Source organism: Folsomia candida, unplaced genomic scaffold (genome assembly GCF_002217175.1).
Source record: "Folsomia candida strain VU population unplaced genomic scaffold, ASM221717v1 Fcan01_Sc007, whole genome shotgun sequence".
Classification (NCBI taxonomy): Eukaryota; Metazoa; Arthropoda; class Collembola; order Entomobryomorpha; family Isotomidae; genus Folsomia; species Folsomia candida.
In genome coordinates this window covers 3371576-3393296 of record NW_019091199.1, presented here as the reverse complement: position 1 = coordinate 3393296, position 21721 = coordinate 3371576, and the positions used below count along the sequence as shown (strand labels likewise).

General features: G+C 37.9%; 4 protein-coding genes across 6 annotated transcripts; 3 read left to right on the top strand and 1 right to left on the bottom strand.

Annotated features, from left to right (window-relative positions):
- Positions 1 to 450: 450 nt before the first annotated feature.
- On the top strand, positions 451 to 4559 carry LOC110851803 (probable G-protein coupled receptor Mth-like 3). The gene is made up of 12 exons (XM_022099708.2): positions 451 to 911; positions 1107 to 1585; positions 1690 to 1907; positions 2002 to 2398; positions 2506 to 2704; positions 2791 to 3019; positions 3097 to 3175; positions 3273 to 3404; positions 3475 to 3690; positions 3784 to 3829; positions 3920 to 4091; positions 4161 to 4559. Exons 2-12 carry the CDS (start codon positions 1341 to 1343, stop codon positions 4460 to 4462), a joined length of 2235 nt encoding a protein of 744 aa, XP_021955400.1. The 5' UTR covers positions 451 to 911; positions 1107 to 1340; the 3' UTR covers positions 4463 to 4559.
- Positions 4560 to 5850: 1291 nt separating this feature from the next.
- On the top strand, positions 5851 to 6973 carry LOC110852474 (lipopolysaccharide-induced tumor necrosis factor-alpha factor homolog). Of its 2 annotated transcripts, none has more exons than XM_035853859.1 (4): positions 5851 to 5991; positions 6124 to 6293; positions 6396 to 6543; positions 6632 to 6973. In XM_035853859.1, exons 2-4 carry the CDS (start codon positions 6125 to 6127, stop codon positions 6735 to 6737), a joined length of 423 nt encoding a protein of 140 aa, XP_035709752.1. In that variant the 5' UTR covers positions 5851 to 5991; position 6124; the 3' UTR covers positions 6738 to 6973. The 2 variants fall into 2 exon arrangements, with proteins under 2 accessions (XP_035709752.1, XP_021956252.1); XM_022100560.2 differs by having other exon boundaries at positions 5858 to 5991; positions 6114 to 6293.
- Positions 6974 to 6990: 17 nt separating this feature from the next.
- Positions 6991 to 9747, bottom strand: LOC110852473. Of its 2 annotated transcripts, none has more exons than XM_022100558.2 (3): positions 9461 to 9747; positions 7575 to 7687; positions 6991 to 7365 (listed from the first exon to the last, which is right to left on the bottom strand). In XM_022100558.2, the coding sequence occupies exons 1-3, from the start codon at positions 9604 to 9606 to the stop codon at positions 7133 to 7135; spliced, it is 492 nt and encodes a 163-aa protein (XP_021956250.1). In that variant the 5' UTR covers positions 9607 to 9747; the 3' UTR covers positions 6991 to 7132. The 2 variants fall into 2 exon arrangements, with proteins under 2 accessions (XP_021956250.1, XP_021956248.1); XM_022100556.2 differs by lacking the exon at positions 9461 to 9747 and adding an exon at positions 8015 to 8442.
- A 9634-nt stretch (positions 9748 to 19381) lies between these two features.
- On the top strand, positions 19382 to 21669 carry LOC110851890 (DDB1- and CUL4-associated factor 13). The gene is made up of 8 exons (XM_022099819.2): positions 19382 to 19843; positions 19924 to 20136; positions 20220 to 20388; positions 20474 to 20621; positions 20697 to 20850; positions 20931 to 21077; positions 21227 to 21390; positions 21461 to 21669. Exons 1-8 carry the CDS (start codon positions 19574 to 19576, stop codon positions 21546 to 21548), a joined length of 1353 nt encoding a protein of 450 aa, XP_021955511.1. The 5' UTR covers positions 19382 to 19573; the 3' UTR covers positions 21549 to 21669.
- Positions 21670 to 21721: the final 52 nt, after the last annotated feature.

Genomic DNA, 21721 nt, shown 5'->3' with positions numbered 1-21721 from the left:
TTCGGGCATTTTAAAGTTTAACCATGTCCAAATGTGTTCGTTACTAGTCGTGGACGACAATTTTTGCAATGTATTTTCTGGAAAAACTTTGGCTAACAAAAGCTACGGATTATCATAAATCTAATCTACATATGTAGAGCTCCCTATTACTAAATTTTCATTTAAAATATGCAGAGTAAATTTATCTCAGATTTGAGATCGAAGCAAGTCAAGCGTGCATAAGTTGCATTGTCATCATTCCGAATTTATAATTGAGTTTCAGCTTCATGTATGTATGTAGGTTCAAGTCAGTTGATGGTGACATGATGAGTCAGGGTTACATTACTGACTCTATGGTCAGGATAGAAACATTCCATATTTAATAATGTGACAATGGTATTGTGTCAGTTAGAGGGAAACGTATAGAGTTCATGGTAATTGAATGGTTGACGGTCACATAGGTACAGTCACGGAAGATGAATTAGCGGTGCAAAATTTGGCTAAATATTACAATACACATTTGCAATATCTACAATACAATATTTGTGCGTTGGAAGTTGGAACGTTGTGGAAGATTGATCTGTATATTGCTACATGCACGCTCATCAGTGGAACTGCTTTAGGAAAATCCAAGTTTTAGTAAGCAGAGTTAATGGAAAATTTAATGAACAGTTCGCTTTAGGCAACCGTGATTTCTGTCACCATCATAATATCCAGAGCAGCTCATTAAATTTATGCTTTACTTTGCTACGGTTCACTTTTTAAGCTGTTGTGTTGATTATATATTGGTCCGCATAGCATTAGTCGGGTAATAAAGCACATAAAGTCAAGACTAAATAAAACAGTTATCGCCTTCAACTTAATCCTTACTTTTGGATCAACAAAGAAAAAGGACTGCTCATAATATTTACGAATATTATACAAGTTATTAAGTAATATGTTATAGCAAACTTTTTAGCGACTGTGCAAAAAGCGTGTGATCGATTTGAAGGAGCAGGGGTTAAGGCGGCCTATCCTTCCTATTTTAATACGGGACATATAGGTCACACCGGGGGAGTGGGGGTCAAAATTCTCCAAAAATCGATCAATACTTTATGCACGGTCCCTCACTGACTAATCCTATTAAGCACACATCGTTGGCAGAAGAAACCATACGTCTGCACTTTGCAAGATGTTGCACACATACGGATTTGTATGCATATTATTCTCAGAGATCATGTTTCAACTTTCATCACACCGAGTGTCGTGGTAATTTTATTGTCCAGTGAAGTTGGTTAACTTGAGTGAGAAGTGCGCGTGGTTGGGCGTCTGCATCTTGGAGAAATGTCCTCAAAGTGTGACTTTGAATTTCCTTTGGCAAAATGATCATGCCAAAAAGTCAATGTCGATTTAGGAGGAGCAAGTTGTTGCCTTCCTCAGTTCTGATTCTGTTTACAATAATTGGACAAATTTTTGCACAAAACACTTTCAAAAGTATCCAGTTGCGACTACAGATTTGCAGCGGACAAGACATCGGCGATGATGAACAAAAGGACATAATTCTCAAGAGTTTTTTAGGCAATATTCCCATATTGGGAGAAAATTCGAGTTTAGAAATTGTTCCAAGGTAAACAAGTAAAGCGTATGTATGAACGTATTTATGTATGTTTACTTATTTCCTAGTACGAGGGTTTATGTTTAAAATTTTGTGCGTACTTTTTATTTATTTAGCATCCACCAAAGTCAAAATTGTGAAGCTGGTGTCAATTTAAGGAAAAATTATCGATCTCAAATTACCGAACTTAATGAAATTGACGCTAAGACAGCCGGGTTTAGCAAAGGATCCATTACAGCGTACATTTCTTATGAGAACGATGAATTAATATTCCAATCAGAAAACTCGACCTACACCCTAAAACAATTCTGTGTCAGTCCAAAAGTTAGCATTGGTAAGGTCTTGAGTCACACCCTAATCGAATAATAATTAGACTGGATATAGACACGACGCCTATACAAATTTTATCACACAAATGTCTAGAGCAGATGCCGACAATAATAAACCGTCCAAAAAAGTCGACGAATCGCAACGGGCCAACTTTGCAATTTTTGAATGCCGTCATGCACGATCACGTTTACATGGTTGCAGCCAGCATGTGCCCTGCATCCGCAAGTGTTGTCCGATAGACGAGGCCTGGGATGTTAAAAACTCTTCGTGCCAGAAGGTTGACATTGCAGAGACGGCATCTCGGGCTTGGGACCCCAATTTCTATGAGGTGACCGATGATGGAGATTGTGTCATTAAATTGAAAGATCTTCATGGACCAAACACGCCACCACCGCAGTTTCACTACGATATTGGACCTCCACGCAAATGTGGCCAGAGTGAAGAATGGAATGTAATCCCGTCAAGAAATATACCCGGAGAGCTTGGTCTAGGAAGGTGAAGGACTGTTTGTTAAAAAATATTAATTTTAATTAACTAGAGGCTGCATATACATACATACATATTTGTGTACTAAATGAATAAGTTGTGAATTACGATTTCAGATTCCGAATGCTTTTAAATGGATCAGTTCTCATGAACTATGACAATGGATCTTGGGTCTCGCTATCTCGAGGAACTTACTGCGTGGATGAAATTATGACGACAATGCACCATAATAAAAATGGAACGCTTAGAAGATGCAGACGAAGTACAAAAGTATTGTTGGTGTGTAAAGATGAATATCAATTGCGTGGACCGAAGGTAAGTATTTACATGTCCATCAATGGATATTCATGTACACCACGTATTCAATAATCAATCCAATTAACGAGCTGTACTGATTTCAGAAACCAATTCCATCCGAATACGCAACAATGCTGTTTTCTGCAGCCACAATATTGCTGCTAATTGTGATTGTCTATCTGCTCCTTTGGGATCGTCACAGCATTTACGAGTGGACTGTATTTTTTGAAGTACTCTCAATGATTATGATGATCATCATGGTTGGCGTGTCACACTCCGTGGCACGAGATGCGACGGAGGGGTATTACGGGTCCAAGAGATGCATAGGCTTGGGTTGGTCGTCGTGTCTTACATATTTTCTTGCGATCGGATAATTTCTAATGGATTTCCTTTCTATAATATGACTCAAGGTATGGCCTCCCACTACTTTTTCCTGGCCACGTTTTTCTGGTTAGGTATAATTAATTTCGAAATCTGGTGGAACTTTAGGTAAGTAAGGAAATACCAAATAAATTATTAATCTGTACTTATTTATACCTGGGGCTCGATTGCCTCAATTTAATTTTCTTTACCATTCGTTCCACAGGACTCTGACAATTAGGAATCGCAAGTCAAAGAAATGGTTGAGACTAATGATTTATCACGTATTTGGATGCGGTGGTCCAGCCATCATTGTATTAATTGGATGGCTACTGGATGTGAAATATGGACTTCAAAAGTACACCAATTCAAATGACGATTATTTAACAGGGGTGCTGTTTACAATGAATGTTTTTTTTTTAATTCAGTGACAATATTGACTGCACGAGCCTCATCCTACCAAATTATGGGCAGCTCAACTGCTACATTTCCAAAAGGGCGCAGGGACCTTATCTCTACTTTCCCATTGGCGTTCTCCTCGGGTTCAACCTCTTATTTTATTCTCTGACCGTTTTCAAAATGTGCCAGTATCAAAAAAATAGTCAACAGATCAGTCGAAATAAAACGAATGGTCAGTTTCAGCCGTGAGTGAATTATAAAAAATCAAAAAAATTGTCACATCATACACCCTCGTGGTATAAAACTACGTTGGGGTTGAAAATGTTTTAATTTCACAGGGTCGCAGTATTTGCACGTCTCTTTATCGTAATGGGAGTGTCATGGGTCAGCACCTTTTAATTTTTAAATGGGAGTTGTTGACATTACTTAACCACGTTTGAAACTAATTCTACCCCCTTACATTAACAAATGCAGGTGTTTGAAATTGTCGCATGGGCCGTGAAGCCCAACGTGAGAGGAAGCGTTCCTTTGTACTGGGTCATTTTCGACATTGTCACTCTTGTCCAGGCCATCGCCATTTTTGTGATATTCGTCTGCAGAAGGGACGTTGTGGAAAGCTTGATTATCAAATATCCACCATTTCAAAGTTTGTGTAAAACAAGAGTGAATCTAGCCTGAATTGAATGGGCACTAACTGAGATAAATAATTTTGCAGGGGTCCTAGGTCCACTACTTCGACTCTCTTGTTGCACAACTAAGCAGAGTAAAAGTGCCAGTCCAACATCCGGACCTGTGAGAAATGGGTTAGCGCCTTCACCCCAACAACACCCGACCTTGGCCCTCAACGGGGACAACAAAGTTTCAAACATTTCTTCGCCAAGTAGTATTTCTGAGCAAATTGACCTTAATCTCACAATCAGTCTGAAAGATATCGTTGCTGGTCAAATTAGTCCAAGCATGAATCATAAAACTTTTGATACGATGACTACCCACGTAACCCAAGAGCTTCGTCCATGATCCTTAATTTTTGAGATGGTGAACGAACCTCATTCTCAAAAAATCATACCATGTATGCTTGCCAAAATAAATAAAGTACAAAAAATTGTTAAAGTTACTCGAGTGATCTTGGATAAATCATATTGAGCGTACTCACGTCAACCTTCGCATATCTCGCATATCTCGCAAATTGAGCATAGCAACATAACTTGCGAAGTTTTGCGAGATATGCGAGATTTCGCAAAAGATTTGCTGGAAAACCATGGGATTTTTGTTCGCAAATTTACCCAGCAATCGAGCATGTCCTTATTTCGCAAAATTAATTCGCAAAGTAATCCTGCAAGAGAAATTACAGAAATCCATGGAAACAATACAAAATAGGTATTTTTCAGTAGATTTGCGAGATAAGAGAGTTTTGCGAAGTCATATTTTGCTAATCCCCTCACGACAGAAATATTTTGATCTTCGCAAGTTTGCTAAATGAGTTGCGATGCGAAATAAGAAGTTGTCGTGAGTACGCCCAATATTTTATTTGCAAAAGGTTTAAATTTTATTAGAATTTGCAAGGAAAACATACATCGATGGATATATGTAAGTATGCATTTTTCGGTCCACGCACATTAAGTGATTGTGCACAAATGCTCAAGTGGGTGAAATGCATGTAGATAGGTTATCGGAGTGGTATAATGGTGCAGATGCGAATTTATTAGCGATACAATAGTCTCATTGGAGTGCATCAAGCAAAAGATTTAATTGCCGAATTAAATTGAACATATTATAAAGCAACATTACATTACATCCTTGTTCATCATCAAGTTACGAGCATGAAACAAATCAATGTTTATCATAAATTAAATGCATGTGTGGATAAGACTACATACAAATTCAGTATGGCGACAACCAACCCTATGACAAAGCTCAATTACTTTTGGTCCTAAATAACAGAAGAAACATTACACAAACAGTTTGCAGACTGCTTACATTCGTTCCATTGGTCCAAACCGAAAAGTTTTATTGTGGCTGCAAAATCCACCCTATTTTTTCCATTAGAATTTCATACTCCTTTTTAAGGTTAATTCTTAAATAAGCTACAACTATGAAATTTTTATTGGGCTGATGATTGTTTAGCTCATTAGCATTAATGTGGCACACAACTTCTGCTGCTAGCGCCAGCTCGACATTGAAATAATTTCCAAAACTTATCAGCACTTGAAAGATGCCATATTTATAAATTGAAGCAGCTCCTGTTTCAGAGTTGGCGTACATAAATTATTTAGCTCTCTCGTAATGGAATGAACAATAAATGCACGCAATACATACGTTACATAAATGCAAACTAATCAAGGATGGATTGTCAGAGGTATGCATGTACAGCCATATGCAGATACTTGTACACGACACACGTATTAGCATTACAAAGTCAAACATCCGCAGTTTCTACGCCATTGTTCGTGAAGAGGGAGTACATATTTCACATTTGCTTCACAGCAAACAATAACGTTGTCCTGGTCGGATGAATCACATCATAATTTTGCGACAACTAACTTGAGGTGCACATTTATATACTAAATACAGTAATAATTATGGAGATATAAGTGTAATTATTATCACATTAAGATGCAAATATCGATACATATTTCTGAATGGATAACGAAATAAATAAACTGTGTAGTATTTTCCAGAATGGCGCAACAACCTGTGAATCCAACAATGAATCAGAAATTTGACGCACCGCCTCCGTATTTTCCTGAACAAGTGGGAATGCATCAACCTCCCCCACCGGGATTTGTGCAACCAACAATGACTTCGACGACCACGGTCATCACCACGGAACCAATACTTGGCCCCTCTCGTAAGTCATGGGTACTGCATTGATTTTAAACGGCTTGAAGTCTCGTGTGTCAGTCAGAAAGTAAAATCTGAGTCAAATTTTAACTGTGTATCTTCTTTGTAGACCTTGTTGTAACTGGATACGTTTTGCCCCAATCCCATAAATCGTGTAACATCCAATGTCCATATTGTCACGCGGACATCAGCACTGCGACCAGTTCTGAGACCGGAATGTTGACACATTTAATTGCTATTATCCTATGCGTTGTTGTGTAAGGGTTTCAATTTGAAATATGTGAAAATGTACAAACTTATACATATGCGAATGTAAGTATTATTTGAATCATTTTGTGTGTATAGTTGCTGGCCCTGCGTGTGCATTCCTTATTGTGTTGACGGCTGCAAAGATACGAGTCATCACTGTCCAGCTTGTAAAAGGCATCTCGGAGTTATTAAAAGACTCTAACGTTCTAGGACATTACTACACCCACAGCTCAAAATGACGTGACCGCTCTGTTGATGGAACAATAATATCTACGTAAATACATATGCACATATTCTGGTGGTGATGAATTATCCATTGATATATAGCTACTCGTTGACGTTTTATTTTTATCATTAATCGACTACTTTTCAATTACAAACTTGTCCAACGCTATCGGACAGATGTTAAGTTAATAAAATTATGCCATTGAATAAGAACTTTGAAATCACGCTTATTTATTTTCTTTTACAATCGGGGTTTATTTTCTTTTAAATATAATATGTTCATGTAACATGGCACTGAGATCTTACAACTCTGGTACATACATACAATCCACATATGTATTTTCAGGCATACATTTCTTCCCAACGCTAGAATTATACCGAGGTCCCCGTTCCATTGGTTGGCTGAGAGTAGCCTTGCTCGTCGTCGTGGTTGAAGGAGGGGGCCGATGTCGTCGCTGATGTGACCAAGCTCAAGACTTCGTTGACTATTCTCATGTCGTCCAGGATGAGTTTTTGCTGAGCCTCCTTGCTGGTTGTCGGGAACAAGGAGTGGTAATCAGGGGGAGAGTCGTAAAGTGGTGGCACGTCTTCCGGTGTCACTTTCCCTTTTCAAGCAAGCAATGTTTCATTTATTATTATTGCACTTGTTCAATTTTAAGGGTTTAACTCCAAGAAGGATATAAAGCTCTCGAATGTGAGAGCGTCTGAGAAGATTATTATTATTGTTACAAAATAATAGCGAATCGTACGTACACATATGCATCCAAGTTAATATGTACATACGAAAATAAGACAAAACATCATGTGTACATACCGGTGGAACCAGTTTCTGCCGAGTTTTCTACCAAATACCCTTCGAGCTGATTAGCAGTATCATGTGTGTGACTATGACCAACGACGACACGGCGATTGCGATGATGATGTGATCTGCAAAACAGTAATATTCTTATTAAACCAAAATGAATGAAATCGAAAGTTTTGGGAGGTTATTGCTGTCTTAAAAAAAGTTGTGAGTCAACTCAAAGCTGCTGCAAGAGATTTATGTGTATGATCAGTTTGCAAATATTAGGTTTCATTCTTGACGGTGTTTTATTAGGTGGTTCGCAGTATACATTTCAAGCCGCGTATGTGTGGGTGGATTGACGTATGTAAATAATTCAAGTCAAGCTATATAAATGTGTGGCTTATGATATGCGGATCATATACATAAACCAACTTTTAATTAGGGTTAACCACACACATATTTTCACTTACACAGTTTCCGAACAGATTGAACAGTCATCTGCTTCCATTTCGAGATCTGATTCGTCCGAATTATCGTTTTCAGACAAAGATGAACTACCCACAGTTAAAGCGGACACCAACTTATTTAAATTAGAACAATAAATGTACTTGAGACAAAAGAAGGAACAACTGATGATGCACCAACATGCTACAAAAAGTAAGGCAAATGTCAACACGACGCCACAAAATGCCACAAATAAAATTTCCAAGGGCTCCTCCATCGAGGAATTATTCCGTGGACCCGTTATTCTTAAACATGCATTCGTAGAACAAATATGACTTCGGAAAACAAATTTGCCTTGATCCTAGCAGAGTTGTATAACACTACGAAAATGACAAACATTTTGTGACTGACAAAGTCTTGAATTTTCGAATAACTGTACTTCCATAATGTGCAATAAGGAAGGAATCTCTACAACAGGTAGAAGTACATACATATTATGCGGCTTGTACCGTAGTGCATTGCATTGTTGGGCCCATTTATGTTACATATTGTTGAGTGAGCAAATGCATACATACAGCAGGACCCACTGCGTTCGTTCATTTTAGCACAAGCACTACTATTAAGTAAATACAACCCATGTTTGCAGATTATGTTAAAATCTGGTGTCATTTATAAGATTGTTCTTCGTAACGATAAATCACGGCGAATATAAGTAAATAAGTCGTTGCCAATGTAGATGCATATGTACATACGGACGGGGAATGAGGTTGTGGATTTGGCTAGTCTACTTGATATTTTGTTGCATAATAGGTAGTTCCTTCCTGTCTTTTATTCTTGCACTACTCCAAATCCCAATCCAAGTCGTAATATTTAATACAACAAAAGAAACCTGTGGCTGTGTGAAAGATGTGCAGCAGGATCGCATGCAAACCTGTTGCACGGTTTGTGGGGCACTTCCGACAAGAATTGAACAAAATAGGAAATAAGTATGTACATAGTTGAGCGTTAATCACACGTTAACTGAGATTTTTTAAGTACTTAATAATTAATATCCTGACCACTCTTCTCAGCAACGCACTCTTTCTGCTGATATTTATCGGCAGTAATGCATGTAAACCGTGTCATCATGTCATCCGTGAGATGTGGACTAATGACAAGGGTTGTTTTTTAGTAGGGTGATTATTCTTAGCATTCTTAGCATTAAAGATTATATATGCTTATGCATTCATGTATAGAGCGGATTGTATTTATATTTATGTTTAGAATTAAATGAAAGCATGATTTTTAATAGGTGATAAATAGAATCAATATTAAGAACCAAATTCTTGGGAATATTCCTCAACTCAAAGGATAAAAATATAATCATGACATCAATTTCACACGATTTGGCCTGAAATTTAGTCTCACCCAGATTTGGAAGGGGCATACCTAATAAAGAAATGTGTATGTACATGAAAATTCCCTCAACTTACGAAATTCGTCTCGACCCTTTCTTTCTTCGCTGTTTCCACTTGATAAATCTAATCAGGAGCGTGGAACATATGAAAACTAAGATGATCACAATCACAAACACGGATCCGGTCACTTTGAGCAGAAACACTAGAAATCGGTCCACCATCGTTTGACCGTTTTTATCTCAGCTACTTCTCCATAATGATCACTTAAGGCTGGAATGAGCACAAATGTTGTGCATGATAATGGGAAACCTTGAATTTAACTATTTTCCAAAGTGTCCAATGCGGACCAAGTATTTCACTGATGAAGAGGGGACAATAAGCAATTTGAAACTGCCAAGCTTGGGTTTAGGATTGCTCAGTAAATGGTGGGAATTTTTTACTCGCATTATTCCGCAATTTAGCTCCCTCATATAATGTAATAAATAAGATAATTGAGGTTGCATTGTTGATGAATAAATAATACACACGCCTCATTACACCCAGCCCAGTCTTATGCTTCACTTGTGTCGAGTACGGTTAAGGTAAGGAAGATGGATGGTGAACCAACTAACGAAGGCTCAGCCAAACTTAAACGCATTAAATATATAATTCAGCAGAATTAAGCATAAGATAATACCTTGTGATGAGGACAATAATGGTGTCTTGATGAGGATGAGGCAGACATCAAGTGTTGCCATTCATTCGTGAACATTACAAAATTGTCATACTTGCGAAATTTTCATAAACTTTTGAGTAGTTGCAGCCTTCATTAATTTTGTCAACTAAATGCTTAGGCTGCATGGGTGGACTATGGGATATGATTGCGAAAATAAAGATTTAAGTAATTTAAGTCACGACTTTATGGATACACTGTAACCCCATCAGTTTCATACGTTTCATTTTATTACGCATTACAGTGAAAATATGATTTTGAAATATCGTCATATAAAATAGCTTCGCGAATTATGATATTACATGCGCAAATACCTCGATTTAATAGCTGCATATCCTTCCTCAGTCTGTGTAATTGGCCAAAATATATTAAATATATCTATAGGCAGCAAAATGTACTAACAATGCACATGTCAGACATGTTTCGCACGGATCTTCTTGAAACCAGCACTAAAATATCAAGAAACTAAACACAAACAATAGTTAGTATGACATTTGAGCACTTCTGCAGAATTCGCGAAATGACGAAGGTTTTAAGTTGGCAAAATCACGAATTTTCACCATGCGAAACTATACGGAGTTCATCTCTCCGCTTTCCGATTTTCTCCTGCGCTTCTCTTCACCAGGTCATCGGTTTTCGCCTTTCATTCAAAATTGAGTTTATTAATTTCCTAACCAAGTTTTCAACCAATTTTTCATATTTGGCTTTTAAATAATTTTTTAATAATTTTTAATATTTTATGGATCCAATTAAGTTCCTATCACTGGAAATTATTTTTCAAAATTGGTTCACAAAAGTGGATTCGATTTTTTTTCTTTAGCGTTGTATGTTTTTAAAGATTTTAAGGGCAACATCTTTAAAAACAAAGTGAGATGTTAGCTCTTACCAACTTATTACACGTAGGAAACTTGGTATATTTGTTTTTCTTTTGTTCAAATACAAATAAAAATAAGCAATGTGAAAGAAATTTTTAAAAATAATCCACTATTCTCATCCAATTTTTTTAAAAATTCCACTGATAAGAATTTAATTTTCATCTTCAATATTAAAAAGTGTTAAAAAATTATTTAAAAGCCAAAGATGAAAAATCGGTTGAGAACTTGGCTCGTAAATTAATAAACTTAATTTTTCATGCAAGGTGAAAACTGTGAACTGATGACCTGGTGAAGAGAAGCGTAGGAGAAAATTGGAAAGCGGAGAGATGAACTCCGTATAGTTTCGCATGGTGAAAATGCGTGATTTTGCCAACTTAAAACCTTCGCCATTTCGCGAATTCTGCAGAAGTGCTCAAGTGTCACACCAAATGTTATTTGTGTTTGGTTCTTTGATATTTTAGTGCTGGTTTCAAGAAGATCCGTGCGAAACATGTCTGACATGTGCATTGTAAGCACACAAGCAGCAGTAAATCCATTCCATGAAAGCCTGTTTATTTAGTAGTACATATATGATTATTTAATGTAATGGTGTTTTTTTTAGCAAACCATTATATTCTAACTTGGATTAAACTGTAAAAATAATATGCCTAAAAATTAAGCATTTCTTTCGTTTCACAAGGAAAGCTTCATGAAGATATGTTAACAGGAAATCGTGAAAAAAAGTATGAAACGAAAAGGCTAACATGCAATTTTATCTAGCTGGTGCTATAATTCGTTTCAATTTATCCGGTAGCATTTCACACGTAAGATTTTGGCCATGATTAATATTTCACACCTTATTTTGCATACATGGATCACATTTAGCCTCGCCTGGCTGAACTCTATTAAATATTTTTTTGCAAAGGTTATAATAGTTTCCCGAGGATGTCTTGTCCAGCTTAAATAATGCACCAGTGTATGTACGTAAGTTTTTCGTGGCCAGGATCACGAACATCCGTTGTCACCTTTCGAACGGTGAGAACGCGTTCTCAGACCCCATGAGAATGCTACTGAAAATATAAGAATACACGATATAACGATTTCTACTGTGTATATGTACACGTGCGAATTATCATTATGGATTTTGTCGGATTTTTTATTGCGAACCTTTGTACTCTTGAAACATTTTGTATTTGTATACATTTGTAAGGAAATGCGGGTGATGTGTGGTCATCATTTATGTACATTTCATTGTTAGTACTATACTGTCTGTAGTTCAAGTTTCCTTACGTTGACTTTAAAGACTTTCAGTGCCTAATCAAATCACCAAAATTGATGAATGCACCTATGTGCATACCCGTTATATTTACATAAATCCTGCATTTGGAGGTCTGAAATGGCATTAATGAATTTTTCTTTATCGATTACGTAACTCACAAAAATTTAACTAAAGGAGAATACCCGATATTTTTGACATCAGTAATTTAAACCCCGCTACAAACATCGACAGATTTAAATAAATGGTTTAGCCCACATAATTCATCAGAGTACATATCCCCTTGAAAATAAGATTTATTAAATATATGGGTTTGAGTCACGAATAAATTGCTGCAAAAGAATATGCATGAATGGCATAATATTTAGCTGTACTTCGATTGTTGCAAATATAAGTCATGATTAGTTTTTTTTTAATTAGCCTTGTTGGGAGACCATCATTGCAGAAATGAATGTTTTGCAATAAAACTTTCATTTCAAAAAGCTTGTATTGTGTATTACAATTTGAAAATTTCTTTGTGGCGATTAAAGTTCGGATTTATACCCAACACCATTTCGTCAAAGTTTTACAAGTCAACTTAAAACGAGCTCATCTGATTATATTTAACACGTCGCCCACAAGCTTCAATTTCCTCCAATAAAATAATAAATTCCTCCCACACAAACACGTCAATTATTTATAAGTCGTGTCTAAAAGCGAGTCTTCAGTACGGCCATTGGTTTATTATACGCATACATGACTCATTTCTTCGTATACATGCAGAATATGCATTTCCACATGTAAGTATACAGTTTGGTCAATAAATAAATTGGAAATGAACTGCAATCCAACTTTGATTTCAAAAGTAAAAGTGGTTTTTGCAGCCTTCAATTAGCAGAGACGACAGAGTTGTAGGACCTGTTTTTGCACAAAAATTAAAATAATGCAACATGTACAACATGAACAAGGAGGAATAGGATGATGATGATGATACATTGACCTCACGTGTGTGTGACCAAAGATTTAGTGGGGTTCATGCACTTTAAAATTCTTAAGATTACAGAGGCAACAATTAAAGTCGAGTCAGAGTCGGAAATCTAATTCTAATTCATGGGTGCAAGTTGGTTTGGCTGGTTAGTAAATCTTTTAATCTGTAAAATATTGATATTACTCAACTTTCACTTTCCTAAGTTGAGTTGGCTTAAAATTTCCAATATGGAGACCAAAATCCCTGTGCATAGGGAAAGTCAAGGCAAAATCATATTCAGGCTTGCTTCATGAAACTCAAGAATTTGATCTGTAGTTGTAGTAGATACGAAAAACCATGTCTTTTGTTTCTATCAACATCTCGCATTTCCTTTATTTGACTTGTCACCTTGCTTTGCTTTACCAAAAAACTGAGGTGAAATTTGACTCGTTAAATCATAAATAATTATTGCTCTATAAAATTGATCAAGGAAAATTAAGAGGTTACACACGTACATAGATACGTACCCAGAGATTCATTAGCATTTCTTTAGTGCTTGCTGTTGTTCTTAATTGCACGACATTTGCTGCGACGTGCATAGATGTATGCAGAACTATAATAACTTTGGAAGTACCTTGGTCCTAAAATATCGTCACATTGCGTCATTGATCAATCGAAGATCACTGCAAGCATGTTGAATGCACGCGATCTCTCAAACAAATCCCCCATTCAAACGATGGGAAATATTAGCAAACCAGAATCAAATAAAAGAGCAGTAAGACTTATTCCACATTTAATTGCATGTAGATTGGAGCAAAGGTGAACGGCTTCTTCCAACGCAAGTATTACACCTACCTTCATGCACCTGTCGGCTGGCTGGTGGCGTCTCCAAAATTATCATTATTAAGTACTCGAGTAAATATGCGTCTTTCTATGATGAAGGAATCGCCCAAAGTATTTTCGCCTTTATTGTAATCATCAATAACAGAATTGTTAGTAAAGCTACTGCATATGCAGATTAAAAAGAGTTAAAATGCAAATTTACTTTCGATCTTGTGAAGCTAATTCGCATCTTAATTGATAAAACCAAGACAATAGTGATATGCACATATCGAAGTAAGGGGATACCGACGATACGATTCGTTTCATAATTTCGTCTTGAAACTGAATAAAAGTACAACTCTGTTTACTTGACTTGGCGGCAATTAGTTGATTATTGTGGGCAGACGACGGAAGGGGGGACGGTGGATAAATGGACGCAGAGATTCAGGTTGTACTCAGTCGACGATTACTGTTATAACATAATAATTCAATATTTGGATTGGATTAGAAACGGAAGACAATTTTTTATGGCATGAAAGTTGCTCAGTCAGTCACTCTGTCAGTGGGGTTGTGTTGTTGTGATTACAATATGAGATGAGATGTTGCAATGAGAAATAATTTGCCAGCAAGGGTCAGCAGATCATTCAGAACGGGTTTTTGTGCATGTGTGTATGTAAAATTATATGGATATAGATATGGACGTATGTGTACGTATGTGTGTAATATGGATGTGGACGTACCTGACCTGTTCACAAAATATGCATAGTAATAAGTTAAAGTAAAAGTTTTGGTAAAACAGGTTATTATTATTGAACTGCCAACCCAAACTAAACCTAAAACTTGCTGCGACCCCTGAGCAATAAGCATGAAAATCAAAGCTGTCTTCCTTCATCTCCTTATACGCCAATAACCAATTATTACCCTTTTCCACTGCGACTTTTTGACGAGACGACAGTTGTGGATGGGGTCCATCCATAGCGGCACAAATGTTGTACATAAATCCCTCCTAACCCTTAAATTACCTAAGCCGTGTACTCCTGGTGTAAAAATAAGTTGTCCCTGTTTTAGGGTATCAAGGACTCCGATGGAGCAGGGGATTGATGACCACTGCGCACTGTGAATGTCCACCATATGTGAACAGATTCGATGGGAATTAGACGACTTGGACAAACACGTTTGAACGCGAGGCGAGACGCATTTCTTCGATGCATTACATGATCATCCTTTACTTATTGGATTCTTGTTTCTTGCTTCATTTCGTTTTTTTGTAACAATATTTATTGTGAAAAGTGCAAGTGAATCCTATCAACAGGTTAGCAATAGATATGTGGGGATGCGTGCAGTGTAGTAAAAAGAAGGAAATATGTACATACACGTATGTACGTACATAAAAAGTATGCATTTATGTATAAGGGATCAATTTTTGTTTGCGATATGTAAGATGACACCATCAAACTCCTCTGAACACAGGACATGCATAATAATACTCAAATAACGCAACACCACAGAGCACCCTGCAAGATAAGCCACGAGGATGTGAGGAAAGATGTAAATGTTTTTTGGGGAGCCCCTCTTCTTTAAACCTAAAACTTGACAAGGAAGAAGAAGAAGAAGAGAAAGTGAGAGTGCTGTCGACTAATAAGCAGGATGATCTTCCCCAAAGGTTACAAGTTACATCTGACCATCGGCTTATATATACTTACCAGCGTCGTTCAATGACCAAACGATGCAAACTTCACCCAAAGTTTTGGTTCTAATCAAAGCAAACCACAGGGTCAGCAACTTCTTTGTTTCAATTTGCTCTCAGATTTTGTCTCAGATACTTCTTCTTCTTCCTCTGTCCTCCTGTCCTCCTCTTCCACTCAAAAAATAGCTCTTTCACGCCAAAACCCCAACCAAAGTCAAACTCTCTTTATGTCGAAAAACATACGGGTTTCTCCTCCATATTATGGAAACAATTTTACAACTGTCTCGTCGCATGGCACATAATTCGTCGTCTCCCCCTTCCTCCATGGACATGAAGTACTCGCCCACAGAATCACTTAAACTTTCAAACCGCGACAACAAGCGGATCGAGAGAAGGAAACCGAACTGGACAGAGGCAGAAAATGTCTTCCTTCTCGATCAGTTTGGCATTCACAGAGAAATATTGACGTGCAAGGCGACGGACGCCAGCACGAATTTGAAAAAGCAAGAAATCTGGAGGCTGATTTGCCAAAACTTGAACACACACAACACGTTGGTGAGACGGACTCCAGCGGAAGTGCGGCGGAAATGGAAAAACTTGGTCACAGCGGCCAAGAAGGAGGTGTGGGAAATGCGTCACCAAATCCATCTCAGTGGTGGATCGGGTTCGAATGGGAGAAAGATATCGGAACTCAGCCAGCGAGTGTTGCAACTTCATTCCAGTGGTGGATTTTCTAGTGCCAATCCGAATGGGTTGTATGGGACGTTGCTAAGTGCGGGGTTAATTGGGCCCCCAACTCCAGTGGGTGGAGGTGGAGGGAGTGGGGACAAGTATGGATCTTCCTCGAAATATGACGATGACAAGTCCTATATCCCAGCCCATTTTACCCCAATTATCACCCTGAGTGAAAGCAATAACAATCATATTAGTTTGTTGGGATCGGGGAATCATTCCGGTCACTCGGGCGAACCACCCTCTCCGCTCAGTGAGGATGACGACGACGAGTCGAGCGACTCCAGAAATGCGGCAGAATTCATGTCCGACTCTGGAATTATTTATGAGCAGGAAGGGATTGATTTGAGGGTGAATGTGTCCACACGACAAAACGGTGGAGGTAGTAGTAATAGTGTCATCCACCATCACAACGGGATTAATGGGAGGAACAGACATCTCATCATAAAAAACAGTGACCCCGGTGACGACGATGAAGACGATGAAGACGACGTAGAAGTCGAGGACATGTCCCTTATCAGATTCGCGAGTCATTTAGGACTCAGGGAAAAGTTTGGCAAGAGTTCGCCCGTCCCGATTAATCCCTTCATTACGAGTGCTCTTCTCAACAATAATAACAACAACAACAGCATCAATAAGAGCAACAACATTGTCAACCATAATCTCCACGACTTTGAGAGAAGTGATCGGGACAGAGGCGAGGGAGGCTACAACATTCGCCAATCCATCCAACCTAGAAATGTCACCAAAGATGTCGCCGTCGTTGCGAATGGACCTGCGAATAGAAAATCCTCTGAAAGCACGGAAGAAATTAGTACCCGCCCATCCAATAATAATATCGCTTCACTCAATGGTGACCTTATCGATGCCACGCTGCGTCTGAGAAATCACTTCCTCTCCACCCTGAAGGAATCGGATCATCTCAGCAGCTTGTACAAAGAACGACTCGAACTGCAGATTGAAGTGTTAAAGCTGAGGAAACAGAAATTGAATCAAGAATTGGAAGCGAAACAAAATCGCTCGTCCTCGAACAAGGGAGGAGTCGCAAACAACCGAGTGATAAGGCACAACAGCAGAGTTCGAGCTGCAATTGCACAAGAACGTCGCAACCGGAATCGACTCAACCCGTATTTTAGATTAAAGCCAAAAAATACCTGGATGAATTTTGCTGCCAGAGAAAAACTCTTGGAAGACGGGATTGAGGGTGTGAGTGATGTTAATGTGCCAAAAACGGTGGAAATTGTTCCGAACGGTGTTGTGAACGGTAATGCCAGCGACAGCAGTAGTGACCAGGAAGGCGGAAAGCATTGACTTGCCACAATTACATCCAATGTTTAAAATTTACTGGTATTTCATTCATGTCGTGCGTATCGATGTTTAGGAGCTTATGTTAAGTTTGTCAGATAAGCAGGTTTCTCTGTTTCCTATTTAAAATCCCAACTGAAAAAGTTGACGTAGTATTACTCGAGTATTTATGGAAGGTATATTAGAAAGAACGCCATGTATTGTTTGTATTTTTTGTCATAATTTTTATGGTCCTTTCTTTATTTACATACACTATTATTCTTTTGTAGTTCTTAACGTATTTCGGTTTGTTAAATCATTACTGCAAATAATACAATTTCATGCAATGCGTGCGTGATGTTACATCATGCCAAAAAGTAATTCATTCCATAGCTATAAATAAATAGATGCAAACTTTTTTTTACCAGTCAGTATGTACATAAACCTACGTAAATCTTTGAATGCTTAAGTCTCTTCGTTGTCTGTAATTCAATATATTTTCAGCATATTTTATATTCAGTATATTTTTGTATTTTACGAAGTGCCGACACTTGGTTGTGGATAAAACAATAAGGAAATATTTAAGGGAAATATTTAAAATAAATCAACTCAAATAAATAAATACAATTCGTCAAATAAATCTGACTCCTTCATTCTAAACTAATCCTAAATTTGATCAACTTACATATCTCACTTGCATTTACATGTATGTACATATGCATGTGTGCAGGTGTATATCAATTTGTCGCATCTTGGTAAATAAATAAATAATTAAGCAAACTATGTACTCGTTATATTTGTATACTTAAAACTTATTTGACATCTGTTCGTCAATATTCAATGATTACACTTTTTCCGGACATTCGAGGGCTTTTGCCACGGTTGACGGTGTTCATTTGGGTTTCTCGCCATGACCTATGCAAATCCTCTCAAACTTTTTCGATGGATTTTATCATATGGAAGATTTCTTCTTGATTAATACCCTTAACCGTCCAATTCATTGGGCAAGGTTGTGGGGCATTTATACCTCAGCCAGTATCTTGAATTTTTTGGTACAATATGAGTAGATCTTTACAGCGTTAACAGTTTCATGATCCTCAATTCATGAAACATGGTGCTGACTTTCGTGAATTTAGCTCGAGAAATTTCTCAAAAATTTTTGTACAGTTATTTTTTTACCATTCTTGTATTTGATTTGAGACAATTTGTAGTTATTACGTTTTGAAACCTAAAAAGCATAGGCTAAGGATAAGTTATGGTCGATTTTTTTCTGTACATTTTTTCATTCGAAGACTCTTCCTTCGCTCTTTTCACGGGTTTTCTGCTACCCCACTGGTCGACAAATTTATTTTTTAAACTCACATTTCATCATTCATCGGATGCCTTGTATGTTAGTTACTTTTAGGTGGATTCTAGGAGTAATTTTTCTCTCAAAAAAATACATTTTCATAATACTTTTGGCAAACCCGATTTCTCACTTGTTTTGATTTTTTTGCTTTCGTCATTTTCGAACGAGATAACTGAATTTAGTTTTCTGAAACAGAAGTTCCTTTTCATGCACTTTATTAAGCTCCGATAAAGCGTATTAAGTAGAATTATAGTGGACGCCCTATGATTTGAGATTGAGTAATTGAGATTCATATTGGTGCGACTGTCTCGCACGCATAGAAATCTTCTTCAGCGGTCCGGCAGGTTGATGTAAACTCTCACGTGCAAAAACATCACAAATCACAACTCATAATATTTTTTTTAAATCATAATAACTCAATACTTTCGAGTCAGAAATATTAAATTACTAATTGGAAATAAATCAGTAGGACCACTTAGTTTTGGTCTACTAAACTTTACTGAGCAGCGGGATAACAGCGTGCAGTGATGAAAGTTAAGGTGCTTTCGCGGAACCCGGACCGATATTCACGGGAGACGTCGTTGGACATTCACAAGCTCCCTCGAAACTACGACCCTGCCCTCCACCCCTTCGAAGCCCAACGAGAGTACACCCGCGCCCTCAACGCCGTCAAGTTGGAGAGGGTATTCGCCAAACCCTTCCTTGCCTCCCTCGATGGCCACTCCGACATGGTGGCCCTTCTCCAGAAACACCCCACCCAGCTCTCCTCTCTCTTCTCCGCAGCCGCAGACGGAGTGGTGAGGAGTGAACTTCATTTTTTTACTCTGTGGCGTGCCGTGCGATGAGACATAAGTAATTATTTTGTTTTCTTTTACAGATTAAGCAGTGGAACATTCCACTTCGCACTTGCACGAGGACGATTCAAGGTCATGAAGGGTATGTGCGAGGGATGACTTTCACACCTGACGGAGAAACGTTGATCTCTGTGGGGGACGATAAAAATATCAGATTTTGGGACGTCAATCCATTGCTCAACTCTCCTGAAGCGACAACAGAAGCGGTGGTGGCAAAACACAGCATAATTACTAAAGTATGTATATGTACATTGTTTTGTTAATCTTGAATTGAATTTGGTCGAGTTCGTCTTACAATTATTTGTCTTTGAATTCGTAGTATGTCGTAGCTGGAGTTAGCCATCATGCCAAGAAACCTTTATTCGCAACATGTGGGGATTCCTGCTTATTGTGGGAGGGCGAGAGGAACGAACCCATACATAAGTACGACTGGGGTGTCGACACTTTGAGTGCTATCAAGTTTAATCCCACACAAACCAATGTCTTAGGTGTGTTATTAGCTAATATTACCCATGCACATAATTATAGCATTATGAAGACCACATATTCACTCTAACTGGTTCTATTTTATAGGAGCCTGTGCAAATGATCGAAGTATTATTTTGTACGATATTCGTGGAGGCAGCCCCATCCGAAAGGCTGTGTTGGGCTTGAGGTCAAACGCTATAGCTTGGAACCCGATGGAACCATTTGTCTTCGTTGTGGCCAATGAGGACTACAAGTAATTTATACCTATGAATCAGTAGTTAGATTTGCTTAGAGTTATTTTAAATGCAATTTTAATTTCCTTATTTAGCTCGTACATGTTTGATATGCGGCGTTTAAAAAAACCCTTAAACATATTTATGGACCATGTCAGCGCCGTCATTGATGTTGACTTTAGTCCCACCGGGAAAGAAATTGTGACTGGAAGCTATGATAAAACCATACGCATTTTTGAAGTTGAAAAAGTACAATAAGCCATGTTTGTTAATTATGTAAGGAGTAATATGTGCAATTTATGTTTCTAATAATACTCTAACCAACACAGGGTCGTTCCAGAGAAGTCTACCACACAAAAAGAATGCAACGACTCACGTCTGTTTTGTGGACCATGGACAATAAATATATAATTTCTGGTTCTGATGAAATGAACATCCGTTTATGGAAAGCTAGAGCTTGGGAAAAGCTAGGAGTGGTGGGTGCTATTTTGTACTATCATAGACTAAATTTGTATTATTGAGTACTTGATTGGCTATAAATATTCAGAACACGCGAACGACAGGCTTATTATTTATTATAAACAAGCTCATTAATTGATGAACAAACAAACTTTCTGTTTTGCAGATGAGAACTCGTGAAAGGGACGCTATGAATTATAATGAAGCATTAAAGGAAAAATTTGCCCACTTCCCTCAAGTAAAGCGAATCTCGCGACATCGTCAAGTCCCAAAACATGTGTATCAAGCCAAGAAGGAGCTCGTCACTATCAAGGATTCCAAGAAGCGAAAGTATGTCTATTTCATTACATATAATTTCAAAATTATACTCGAGAACATTGACTTATATACTCCTCTGCAGGGAGGGGAATCGCCGTGCTCATACCAAACCGGGAACTGTACCATTCGTTCCAGAAAGACAGAAAACAATCTTATCCGAACAGGAGTAGACGAACAGAATCCGGAGACTACAGTTATTTTCATCGTTTTGACCTTATTTGTCGCGTTAACATTTTTACAGATAAAATGTATACTTTGTATAAAATAATAAAACAAGTTTCCATAAATAATTTTTACGGTTTGTGTGAACAATGGGACCGACTGCTCATTTGCACAACCATCT

Excerpts from the sequence above, each read along its gene's own strand:
- LOC110851803 (XM_022099708.2), top strand. The coding sequence starts at position 1,341 with ATGATCATGCCAAAAAGTCAATGTCGATTTAGGAGGAGCAAGTTGTTG. Across the intron at positions 3,405-3,474 it reads GTGAAATATGGACTTCAAAA|TGACAATATTGACTGCACGA; the intron begins GTACACCAATTC and ends TTTTTAATTCAG. Across the intron at positions 3,830-3,919 it reads TCGTAATGGGAGTGTCATGG|GTGTTTGAAATTGTCGCATG; the intron begins GTCAGCACCTTT and ends TAACAAATGCAG.
- LOC110852474 (XM_035853859.1), top strand. The coding sequence starts at position 6,125 with ATGGCGCAACAACCTGTGAATCCAACAATGAATCAGAAATTTGACGCA. Across the intron at positions 6,294-6,395 it reads ACCAATACTTGGCCCCTCTC|ACCTTGTTGTAACTGGATAC; the intron begins GTAAGTCATGGG and ends TCTTCTTTGTAG. Across the intron at positions 6,544-6,631 it reads ATTATCCTATGCGTTGTTGT|TTGCTGGCCCTGCGTGTGCA; the intron begins GTAAGGGTTTCA and ends TTGTGTGTATAG.
- LOC110851890 (XM_022099819.2), top strand. The coding sequence starts at position 19,574 with ATGAAAGTTAAGGTGCTTTCGCGGAACCCGGACCGATATTCACGGGAG. Across the intron at positions 20,137-20,219 it reads AACACAGCATAATTACTAAA|TATGTCGTAGCTGGAGTTAG; the intron begins GTATGTATATGT and ends TTGAATTCGTAG. Across the intron at positions 21,078-21,226 it reads CTTGGGAAAAGCTAGGAGTG|ATGAGAACTCGTGAAAGGGA; the intron begins GTGGGTGCTATT and ends TCTGTTTTGCAG.
- LOC110852473 (XM_022100556.2), bottom strand. The coding sequence starts at position 8,265 with ATGGAGGAGCCCTTGGAAATTTTATTTGTGGCATTTTGTGGCGTCGTG. Across the intron at positions 7,688-8,014 it reads TCAATCTGTTCGGAAACTGT|ATCACATCATCATCGCAATC; the intron begins GTAAGTGAAAAT and ends ACTGTTTTGCAG. Across the intron at positions 7,366-7,574 it reads GGCAGAAACTGGTTCCACCG|GGAAAGTGACACCGGAAGAC; the intron begins GTATGTACACAT and ends TTGCTTGAAAAG.